This window comes from Embiotoca jacksoni, unplaced genomic scaffold (assembly GCF_022577435.1).
Source record: "Embiotoca jacksoni isolate LCO1_2020_lvr unplaced genomic scaffold, fEmbJac1.0.p SCAF_29, whole genome shotgun sequence".
Taxonomy (NCBI): Eukaryota; Metazoa; Chordata; class Actinopteri; family Embiotocidae; genus Embiotoca; species Embiotoca jacksoni.
In genome coordinates, this window is record NW_027185380.1 from 5,388,296 (window position 1) to 5,399,806 (window position 11,511).

Sequence of the window (11,511 nt, forward strand, 5' to 3'; positions counted from 1 at the left end):
TGAATAAACAAAGAGAAAACATTTTCCCTTTAACCAACCAGGATGAATCTGTTTTAAAGACTCATAAAGACAAAACATCCACAACTTTTATTCAAGTAACACTATCAACACGATCATGTAAAGTCCTCCATTATTAAATTAATTAAAGTATCATCAGTGTCCTGAGTGTCAGAGGGAGAAGTCCTCCTCTTCCCTGTGATGGAGTCCTGTGTAACCTGATTACTTTGTGTAATCTGATTACTTTGTGTGATCTAGATGAATGCAGTGGAGGAGCGGCACTGAGTTACGTCCACTAACTCGCGTGACGTCGACACGTAGTGAGGGTGTAAAGTTTGTAACTTTAAACATCAGCTGGGATTCGGGTCGGAGTTCATTCTGGGGTTCGGGTCGGGGTTCGGGTCGGGGTTAATGCTGCATGTAGGAGGCGGACTCCTCACCTTGTCCCGGTCCGTCCCGGTCCGCCCTGGTCCCTCCTCTCCGTCCTCCCCCTCAGGGGCTTCGGTCTTGACGTAGAGATCAGGTGACTGGAACTTCTCTGACGGGACTCTTATAAAGGAAGTTTGACAAGTTGGACTCATTTTCCCTCCTGGTCCCGAACTTGGATTTCCACTTGTCCAGAGAGTCTCCTGTAAAGGACATTGCTGCCGTTTTTGTCTCCCAACTTTCCAGGTGAGTTTTTTTTCTTTTGAACAGAAGTTTTTCAGAGTCCGTTAGAAACTCCAAACTTCAGGCTCAGAAACCTGGAGAGTCTCTGCGGGGTTTGAGGAACAACTCGTTTTGTCTGCTTTCATTTTTTTTTTTCTGACAAAAATCTTGGACGTGCCATAAGCAGCTCGTCTCCAATCTACAGGAGAGAGAGACACTGTGAAGACTTTTCCTCCTGTTCTGGACTCCTTTAAATCCTCCTGTTGTAGTAATGTAGAAGTGTGGGGGCCACTGACCTGCACCTTCACCTTCAGGAGAGTTTTATATTAAAGATCTGTGACACCAGGAAACTGAAAATTAAAATACTTCTTCCAGTTTTGTCTGAGACCCTCTGAGGCTGCTCACTGGCTCATTGTGCAGTGATCTATTGTTCTGCTTTGTCATCTCCACCAGACAAACTCAGTCATGTAGAAAGTGGCGCGCTCTCCTCTGTCCAACAGAACCCTGCATGTTCCTCTCATGTCCTCCCATTGTTCTCCTCTCTGGGGCTCCTGGAGACCCTCCTCATGGAGGATGGAGCTGCTCTCTGCACACACTCAGAGCACATGCAGTTAGTTTGGCAGCATCAGACTGGAGCTTCCTACTTATCTCAATGAGCCGGTGAAGGCCCAGCCGGCAGCGTTGTCCTCACCGCCGATTCAAAATGTCCGTGTGTCGTTTGAGGAGAGTTTCTGTCTGTCCCAGAGTGGGGAGTGTGGGGTCGAGGGGGTGGGTGGTGGTGGTGGTGGTGGTGTGTGTGTGTGTGTGTGTGTATGAGGGGGTGGGGGGTCCACCTGATCTCTGATAATACTTCATATGGGATGGAGGAGACAGGAAGCTGGACTCATATCTGTGAAGCTCTCAGTGAGCGAACGAACCGAGAGAACGAGCAGGAACCGAGAGAACAAGCAGGGTTCCTCTGTGAGAACCGAGGAGGGTGTGTTCTTCAGTGTTTTTTGGTGTGTGTTCTTCAGTGTGTTTTTTAGTGTGTGTTCTTCAGTGTTTTTTCAGTGTGTGTTCTTCATTGTGTTCTTCAGTGTGAAGCAGAGTAGGTAGAAGAAGAGTGTCGAAGCAGAGTGTGTAGAAGCAGTGTAGAAGAAGAGTGTGTCGAAGCAGATTGAAGAAAACACTAAATGTGTGTGTTTATAGAAGTTAACAAACTGCATTGACGTACAACCCCAATTCCCCAAAAATTGGGACGCTGTGTAAAATGCAAATAAAAACAGAATCCAATGATTTGTAAATCACATACACTCATATTCAATTAAAAATAGACCAAAGACAACATATTAAATTTTGAAACTGAGAAATTATATCGTTTGATGAAAAATATCTGCTCATTTTTAATTAGATGGCAGTAACACGTCTCTATAAAGTTGGGACAGGATCATGTTTACCACTGTTCATCACCTCTTCTTTTAACAACACTGTAAATGTTTGGGAACTGAGGAGACCAGTTTCTGGAGTTTTGAAAGTGAAATGTGATCCCATTGATAAAGGCGTTCAGCTGCTCAACAGTTCAGGGTCTCCTTTGTTGTATTTTTTATGTCATGATGCTCCAGATGTTTTCAATGATTGACAGGTCTGGACTGCAGGAGGCCAGTTTATCAGTGGACTCTTCTACTATGGAGCCATGCTGTTGGAATACATGCAGAATATGATTGGACGTTGTTCTGCTGAAATAAACAAGACCTTCCCTGAAAGAGACGTTGTCTGGATGGCAGCATATGTTGCTCCAAAACCTGAATATATCATTCAGCATTAATGCTTCCTTCTAGATGTTCAAGCTACCCATGCCATGTGCACTAATGCATCCCTGTACATCACAGATGCTGGCTTTTGAACTGAGCCCTGATAACAAGCTGGATGGTCCCTCTCCTCTTTAACCCGGAGGATGTAGCGTCCATGATTTCCAAACAAAATCTCAGATTGTGATTCAACAGACCTCAGGACAGTTTTCTACTTCACCTCAGTCCATCGTCAATGATCTCGGTCCAGAGAAGGCGGCGGTGTTTCTGGATCATGTTTTTATCTGGTTTCTTCTTTGTAGAGTTTTAACCTGCATTTGTGGACGCAGCGATGAACTGTGTTCACAGACGATGGTTTTCACAAGTGTTCCTGAGCCCATGCAGTGATTTCCACTCCAGAATAGTGTCTGTTTTTAATACAGTGCTGCCTGAGGGCCCGAAGATCACCACCATCCAATATTGGTTTTCAGCCTTGTCCCTTGTGTTCAGAGATTTCTCCAGATTCTCTGAATCTTTTAATGATTTTATGAACCGTAGACGATGAAATCCACAAATTCTTTGTAGTTTTATGTTGAGGAACATTATTCTTAGATTGTTGCACTATTTTCCCACACAGTCTTTCACAGGGTGGTGAACCTCTCTCCATCTTCACTGCTGAGACTCTGCCTCTCTGAAATGATCTTTTTATATCCAATCATGTTAATGATCTGTTCCCATAGTAACTTAATTAGTTGTCAGATGTTCCACCAGGTGTTTTTTTTTTTTTTTTTTTTTATCTTTGCACAACTTTGGTCTATTTTCATTTAAATATGGGTTTATGGGATTTGTAAATCAGTGCATTCTGTTCTTATTTACATTTTACACAGCGTCCCAACTCTTTTGGGTTGTCAGTGTAAAAATTTATTTTCACAGGTTCAGAGGTGCGTCATAAACTGAGTGTAGATTAAATTCTCTCATGAGGCTGAAAGATGTTTTTCTAATGGAGCTGGCTGATGAAACTGTCTGCGTGGCAGCGGTTTGTGTTATTCTAAGATGTTCAGTGTTACACACATGGATGTGAGTATTAACAGATCATGATTTGACCTCCACAGCCATATTTTGTACGTGTTTGTCAGAGGTTGAACACAGACATGTTTCAGGTCCAGGATCTGATCGTACTGCTGATGCGAGAAAGTTAATAAGACTTCAACTAAAGAACTTTTTAATTCTGATAAACACTGACATTTTTTTAAATGGTCATTTTCTGGATGTGTCAGATTTGATCCGTACGTCCGGACTCACCGGCCGCGCTGCACAAACACCTGAACTGTGTTTTGTGCTCGCAGTAATTGGATTAGCTTGTTGTGCGTCATGAAACATTGAGTTTTGTCTCCTCCAATAACGCTGCTGTTTCATCACGTAAAGCTGAGAAACATAAATGTTCTGAACATGAACCAGAACCGTCTGGAACATGTTTTACTGTCTGTGTAGCTTTGAAACTGTTCAGTAGCTGATTCCTCAACTCTTCCGTCTCTCCTCCAGCTAACCATCCCTGAGAATGGGGGACTGGAGCGCTCTGGGTCGTCTGCTGGATAAGGTCCAGGCCTACTCCACGGCGGGCGGAAAGGTGTGGCTGTCAGTGCTGTTCATCTTCAGGATCCTGGTGCTGGGTACGGCCGTGGAGTCGGCCTGGGGAGACGAGCAGTCGGCCTTCAAGTGCAACACCCAGCAGCCCGGCTGTGAGAACGTCTGCTACGACAAGTCCTTCCCCATCTCCCACGTCCGCTTCTGGGTGCTGCAGATCATCTTTGTGTCCACGCCCACGCTGCTCTACCTGGCGCACGTCTTCTACCTGAACAGGAAGGAGCAGAAGCTGAACAGGAAGGAGGAGGTGCTGAAGGCGGTGCAGAGCGACGGGGCAGACGTCGACATCCCGCTAAACAAGATCGCGATGAAAAAGTTAAAGTATGGCCTCGAGGAGACCGGCAAGGTGAAGATGAAGGGGGCCCTGCTCCGCACCTACATCGTCAGCATCTTCTTCAAGTCCATGTTCGAGGTGGGCTTCCTGGTGATCCAGTGGTACATATACGGCTTCAGCCTGTCTGCCGTGTACACCTGTGAGCGCTCGCCCTGCCCCCACCGGGTGGACTGCTTCCTGTCGCGTCCCACGGAGAAGACGGTCTTCATCATCTTCATGCTGGTGGTGTCGCTGGTATCTCTGCTGCTCAACGTCATCGAGCTCTTCTACGTCTTCTTCAAGAGGATCAAGGACCGGGTGAAGGGCAAGCAGCCGGCTATTATGTACCCGAGCGGCGGCACGCTGAGCCCCACGCCCAAGGACATGTCCACCACCAAGTACGCCTACTACAACGGCTGCTCCTCGCCCACTGCCCCTCTCTCACCCTTGTCCCCCCCGGGCTACAAGCTGGCCACGGGGGAGCGGGGCACCGGCTCCTGCAGGAACTATAATAAGCAGGCCAACGAGCAGAACTGGGCCAACTACTCCACGGAGCAGAACCGGCTGGGCCAGAACGCTGGAGGCAGCACTATTTCAAACTCCCACGCGCAGGCCTTTGACTTCCCCGACGACACCCACGAGCACAAGAAACTGTCCTCGTCCGCGGGACACGAGCTGCAGCCGCTGGCCCTGATGGATCCCCGGCCCTGCAGCCGGGCCAGCAGCCGCATCAGCAGCCGGGCCCGGCCCGACGACCTGGACGTTTAACCTGGGCCTCTCCTCCCTCCACCTCTGCCGAGCTGCAGCCAGAGAATCAGGAGACACTTGATCACATGGGTCGATGGAGGAGGCGGGACTAACCTCATCATTGTCTTCAGCTTAGAGACTCAGTCAGTCCCAGAGACATTAAACCTGTTTGTAACACTGTCAAAGGTACAGATATTCTCCTACCATAACGTCTTAGCGGGGTTCACCCAGCTTTCAGAGAGTAGAGCAGAGGTCAGAGGTCACAGCGCTCAGTCCGACCGACTGGGTTTTAATCTGCCATCATGTTTTTATAGTTTCTGCTGTTCCGTCACGTGACGACACATTTACAGCACGCTGCCTTCTTCTGTTTAACTGATCAACAAATGATCAGTGACCTTTGTTCCTGTTAAATTAACCAGCTCGTCCAAATTCAATAATTCAGCCAATCGACCTAAACCGTCTAGATTTAAAATATAAAGAGGGATCTGATGTTGAACACTCACAGTTCAGGACCCCGTTATTACTCTGTCCTATAAACAGCCCATGGAAGATTAGCGTCACTAAAACCCTGTTAGAGACAGATCTCCAGTTTTGTCTTGAAGTCACCATCAGAGGTTTCGGTACCAGGACCTCCAGCTGAGCTCGTTACGGGAACACACTGTGGGTCATTAAAGCGGTTCAGTGGGCGCGTGCTGTAATTTAAACCTGTGTCAGACTCACGTGGGGACTTTGTGCTCTCTGATATGAAGCTGGTGATTAACACATGAGCAGAACCAGCAGGAGATCTAATGTTCTGACGGATTCTGTTCTACCTGAATTCAGTCATTCTTACAGTTTGTTTTTTATAATTGTGTGTCCATCATTATTATTGATACACTTTATTCTTCCTTTATTTTGCCTTCCTGTCCTCTCATCCGGCTCTCAGCTCTCAGTCCCAGTTCAGTCCCCACAGAGACCGAGTATATGCTCCTGGTCTCTGCAGGTTTTCCAACACATGTAGGTTCATATTTATTACCTGACATCTGTACCACTAAGAGGAAGAATTGACTACTATGAGCATCTCCAAACATCTTCAGCTCCCCACAAACTGTATATTTATTGACAGTAAAACTCTTTTTCTTTTTTGGTATTGTAACTTTGTCAGTCAGCACGGACTGTTACTTCCTGAGAAACTTTGAATTTATGTGTTTTCATGTTTTGTGTTTTTGTGACAGTTCAGATTGGACGGTTCGGATCGGACGGACATTTAGGATCGGACAGTTCAGATCCAGCGGTTCCGATCCAACGGTTCAGATCAGACATTTCAAATCCTACATTTCTGATCCGACGGTTCGGTTCTGATGGTTCCGATCTGACTCTGAACTGCTCGTATAAAGAAAGGCTTTATTCCTGTCCTCCATCGAATGAAGTGTGTTTTATGTTCCATCTCTGGTGAGCGGTATACACAGACAGCAGAACCTCCGGGGAGCGGTATACACAGACAGTAGAACCTCCGGGGACCGGTATACACAGACAGTAGAGTGATTTTCTGTTTTACTTTTTGAGTGAATGATCTTTTGGTTCTGTAGGTTTTGTTTTTCAGACTCTTTGTAACCGTTGCTGCTTGACAATAGATATTAGTACTGTAAATCAAGCTAACTGTGTCGTCATAGAAATGTGAGTTTTTAGAAGACTGCTAATAGATCTGGACTAATATTTAGTCACTTATATTAAATGTATGCCAATGTAGCTCCACACCTACCAAACACTAGGAGAATCTCAATTTGGACTTCTTATTTTTAACGTAAATGTTGCTCATCATTTCGTCGGTACTTACATTTGTCCTGGATCTTTCAGTGACAACGGCCTTTGCACTGAGATCTTGGTAATAGAGATGTAATATGATGCACACTAAGTGGGAAGAGTTTTCTGATAGACATGTTACTAATTTATTTTATAACATCGGACCATGTGGTTCTGGTTCTGTGAGATATGTCTTCCACTGACAGTCATGTGTTGCAGTCACTCACAGTGCTCATCCATGAGGATCCACTGCTGCACAGTGTAAGTGCATGATAGCAAAAGAAAGACTCTTTCATTGTATGTGAAAAGCTATTTTAACCAATAAATATTTTTCTTTCTTAAGTACTAACTGCTGTGTTTCATTGGAGTCAGAGAGGAAGTCTTCTTTTACCTTGTCGGTCATCATTAGGCCTTTTTATCTTTATAAATGTTTGTTACTTCTGATCGTTCAGGTTGCAGGTATTATTCTGTCTATTGTCGGGTTAGATAAAAACAGCTGACTAATAATTCAGACACACAGCTGCAATGTGTGTAACAAACCCAGCTCTACTTCCTGGTTTAGTTAGAGATGAGCAGGTCAAAGGTCACAGTGTTCTTCATGAGTGAACATGTCAGGTCAAAGTGATGTGATTGATAGCTGACTATAAAACAACATTAATTCTTCCAGCTGAACACAATAAGACACAGACACAAAATCGCTAAATCGTGGTAATGAGATACTAAATTGTGGCAACGAGATACAAAATTGTGGCAACGAGATACTAAACCGTGGCAACGAGATAATAAATTGTGGCAACGAGATACTAAATTGTAGCAACGAGATAGTAAATTGCAGCAATGACATACTAAATCGTGGTAACGAGATACTAAATCGTGGCAATGAGATACTAAATCATGGCAACAAGATACTAAATCGTGGCAACGGCATACTAAACTGTGGCAACGATATACTAAATTGTGGCAACGAGATACTAAACCGTGGCAACGAGATCCTAAATTGTAGCAACGAGATAGTAAATTGCAGCAATGACATACTAAATCGCGTTAACGAGATACTAAATCGTGGCAATGAGATACTAAGTCGTGGCAACGAGATACTAAATCGTGGCAACGAGATACTAAATTGTGGCAACGAGATATTAAATCGTGGCAACGAGATACTAAATTATGGCAATGAGATACTAAATCGCCATGGCCATCCTGTACTCACTCAATGTATTCATCGTAAATGATAAATATGATGGCTAATGCTCCGCAAACTGGACTTTTATATGATGTAATGTGTGATCGTGTTCACTAATAAATCCAATCTGCCAAAAATAATACAAATAGCTTTTAGCCTTTTTGGTGACTCTAAATATGTCATCAATTAGTCAGACTGGCTGTGGTGGCTAGGCTAACAACAAGGCTAACATCAAGGCTAACACCATATGGCTAACATCAAGGCTTAGAACCACTGTGTTAACTAAGGACAGCTGAAATGTAAAAGATGCAAAGGATTATGTGACAGGATTATATGATATTGAGAGTTTGTGGATTATATCCTAGTCAATATGCTAACTTTGAGGATGCTATCCACATTATTGGTTAACTGACACTTGAAGCAGGTGCACTGGACTTCATGCTGAGAGGAGAAAACCTGTTGTGTTGTGCTGTCTTATTCTCTCTATATATAAACTTATCACCTGTGCATGAAAGGCTATCTCGATGTAGCATCTCGTGGGCACGTTTTAATTTTTTTCTCTCTCTATGGCCCCTCCAGGCCTCCGTATATATATAAAACACTGAGCATTAACGTTTCAGCAGGCAGCTTTTTGTATAAGAGCCTGTTGACTGAGGTGAGAAAGGAAAAGCTCTGCCAGATCACATGTATGATCTGATGCAGCTCCTATGCTCAGTTAAACCTGCTCTAATACATTTCATCTCCTCAGGTCGCTGCTTCAGTCTGCAGCACCAACATGCTGTCACCGTGACAGCTGGTTCCTCCGTCACCATGAGCTTCACTTCGTCTCTATAACATTAAACTGGAGCACCGTGTATTTTACATTCATAAAACATACATGTGTGACGTCTGAGTGTTGAGTCCCGATGATCTGGACACACAGCAGAGCAGAGCTCTACCTGGACGGACAGATCCAACAAACTAACATATTTTTATTTTATGTTGAGTGTTTCCGACTGACTGTTGTAACTTCGGAGGAGGATTGCATCATGTGCTCAAAAAAACAGGAAAACTGGTTTGAAGCTGGCAGCATCCTGTGAACACCACGTAACACCAGTCCTGATCCAGATCCATGAGAGGTATTCAGTCCTGAAGTATTGTACCTTTGATTAAGAGAGAGACTCAGTGAATTCCATAATAAGAAAGTACGCAGCCCTTTTTAGCTTCTCCAAGTTTCCTATTTAATCTTTCCACAGCAGTAAATCAAACCACATGTGCAGAGAGCTGCAGTCTGACGACCACATGTGGCTCCGATGGAGAGCGGCAGAGGAGCGGGGGGTTCGTGGGGTGGGGGTTGGGGGGTGGTGAGGGTGTGTGTGGGGGGGGGCGAGGGTGTGTGTGTGTGTGTGTGTGTGTGTGTGTGTGTGTGTGTGTGTGTGTTGGGGGGGAGAGGGGGACTGAACTTTCATTAATGAGTTTTTCACTACGATTTCCATAAACACAGAATAGTGAGCAGCCTGCAGCTGACGGGGGGACGTCTCCTGTCCCCGTCCACCAGTCTCAGTCAGCGAGGACACTCATCTTCTGAAATATTCTTAACTTAAACTCTAAAATATGAATTAAAACATTTAAGTCAAACATTGTTAGAAAATGTTGTGTCCCCAGCAGCTCCTCGGTCCCACTCATCTTCGTCATCATCTTCATCTTACTCTTCATCTTCATCGTCATCATCGTCTATCTATCTGACTGTCCATCTGTACACCGAGGTTCTGACCAGGAATTAACCAGGATCACATCCTAATCTAAACAGGTCAAACATGATCTGCTAGTGAACCTGTGTGTCTGTGTGTGTGTGTGTGTGTGTGTGTGTGTGTGTGTGTGTGTGTGTGTGTGTGTGTGTGTGTGTGTGTGTGTGTGTGTCTCTCTCCCAGATCCTACATATCATCATGTATCAGTCCTTCAGAATGAAAGCTGATGTTTACTTGCAGTCAGCTCAGCTCTTTATCTCCTCCACCCTGTGATAGGTTACATTTCTGCATGTCTGACAAACACACAGCTACAATAGTCACTGCATGTACACTTTGATACACACTGAGCATACAAAGACCTCTGTGTGTGCTGTTGTTGAGAAAGAGTTCATAAGGAACAACATCTTATAGCAGCGCTCCTCAGAGACCTGCATCAATCATTAACCACAGTCACCACTGAAGTCATTTATCTCCCCCAGTGAAGGTGAATCCCCCTACAATTCACTTTAATTTAATTTAATTTAATTCATTACATTTAATTTAAAATTAATTTATTTAAATTTATTTCAGTCAAATCATTTAATTTGAATTTTATTGAATCTAATTTAATTTGATTGAATTAAAATGAGTTCAATTCAATTTAATTGAATTCAATTCAATTCAGGAAGAGTTGGAAGGAAGAAACCTCTGACGGAACTGTCTGTCTGTCTGTCTGTCTGTCTGTCTGTCTGTCTGTCTGTCTGTCTCTGTTGCTGTATTCCAGATGTTGTACTTGTGTTCCAGATGTTGTACTTGTGTTCCAGATGTTATGCTTGTGTTCCAGATGTTGTACTTGTGTTCCAGATGTTATGCTTCTGTTCCAGATGTTGTACTTGTGTTCCAGATGTTGTACTTGTGTTCCAGATGTTATACTTGTGTTCCAGATGTTGTACTTGTGTTCCAGATGTTATGTTTGTGTTCCAGATGTTGTACTTGTATACTAACTCTCACCCTTAAAATTAAAACAAAATACAAACATATAAACAAAGCAAAACCAGCATCAGATAAATAAGATTTCAACAATTTTTTTTTAGTAAAACCATTACAAAGATTTATATGTAAAAATTGTTAATTATTTCTTAGAACCATTATGATTGTAATTCTCCACTTCGACTGCATTATTGCTTTTTACTGCTTATCTGAGTGCACCAGTGTGTTCACACTGTCAGCACAGAAACATGCAGTAACAAGTACCAGAATGATGCACTCAAAAAAGAAGTGTGAAACGGGACACTTTCCGGTGTCTTGGCTCCGTGGAGGAAGGGGCGCCCCGACGTAACGGATTTTCAAATTAAGGTGTCTAAGGAAGCTGCAGCTGTTCCTGAACACAAAGCCTGCGTTCTGAATCACATACTATTTATTTTTACTTTTAGTACGGACTGCAGATTCCCTTACAAAGTATGTACTTGTAAGTGAGTGAATGAATGAACACAGGGAATAATTAAAGCTGCAGATATGTTGGAGGGTGATGTGGTTACATATGATGAGGTCATTTCCTGTCTACTCTGTTAAAATTCAAGTACTACACAGTTCGTCCAATCAGATGTTGCCTCCCGGTGTCTCTGAGCCAATCATTTTGCTGCTGTCCCTTTTAAAGCGGTTTCTTCCTCTTTCAGCTGTTATTTCTGCATCAGAATAATCAAACGTTGACGGTGGCATGCTGCT

The 11,511-nt window shown here is 43.9% G+C and overlaps 1 protein-coding gene across 1 annotated transcript; it reads left to right on the forward strand.

Annotated features, from left to right (window-relative positions):
- The first annotated feature begins 559 nt into the window (after nt 1–559).
- Nucleotides 560–7,246, forward strand: gja1b (gap junction protein alpha 1b). Its single transcript, XM_069161566.1, has 2 exons — nt 560–669; nt 3,954–7,246. Exon 2 carries the CDS (start codon nt 3,970–3,972, stop codon nt 5,134–5,136), a length of 1,167 nt encoding a protein of 388 aa, XP_069017667.1. The 5' UTR covers nt 560–669; nt 3,954–3,969; the 3' UTR covers nt 5,137–7,246.
- Nucleotides 7,247–11,511: the final 4,265 nt, after the last annotated feature.

Excerpts from the sequence above, each read along its gene's own strand:
- gja1b (XM_069161566.1), top strand. The coding sequence starts at position 3,970 with ATGGGGGACTGGAGCGCTCTGGGTCGTCTGCTGGATAAGGTCCAGGCC.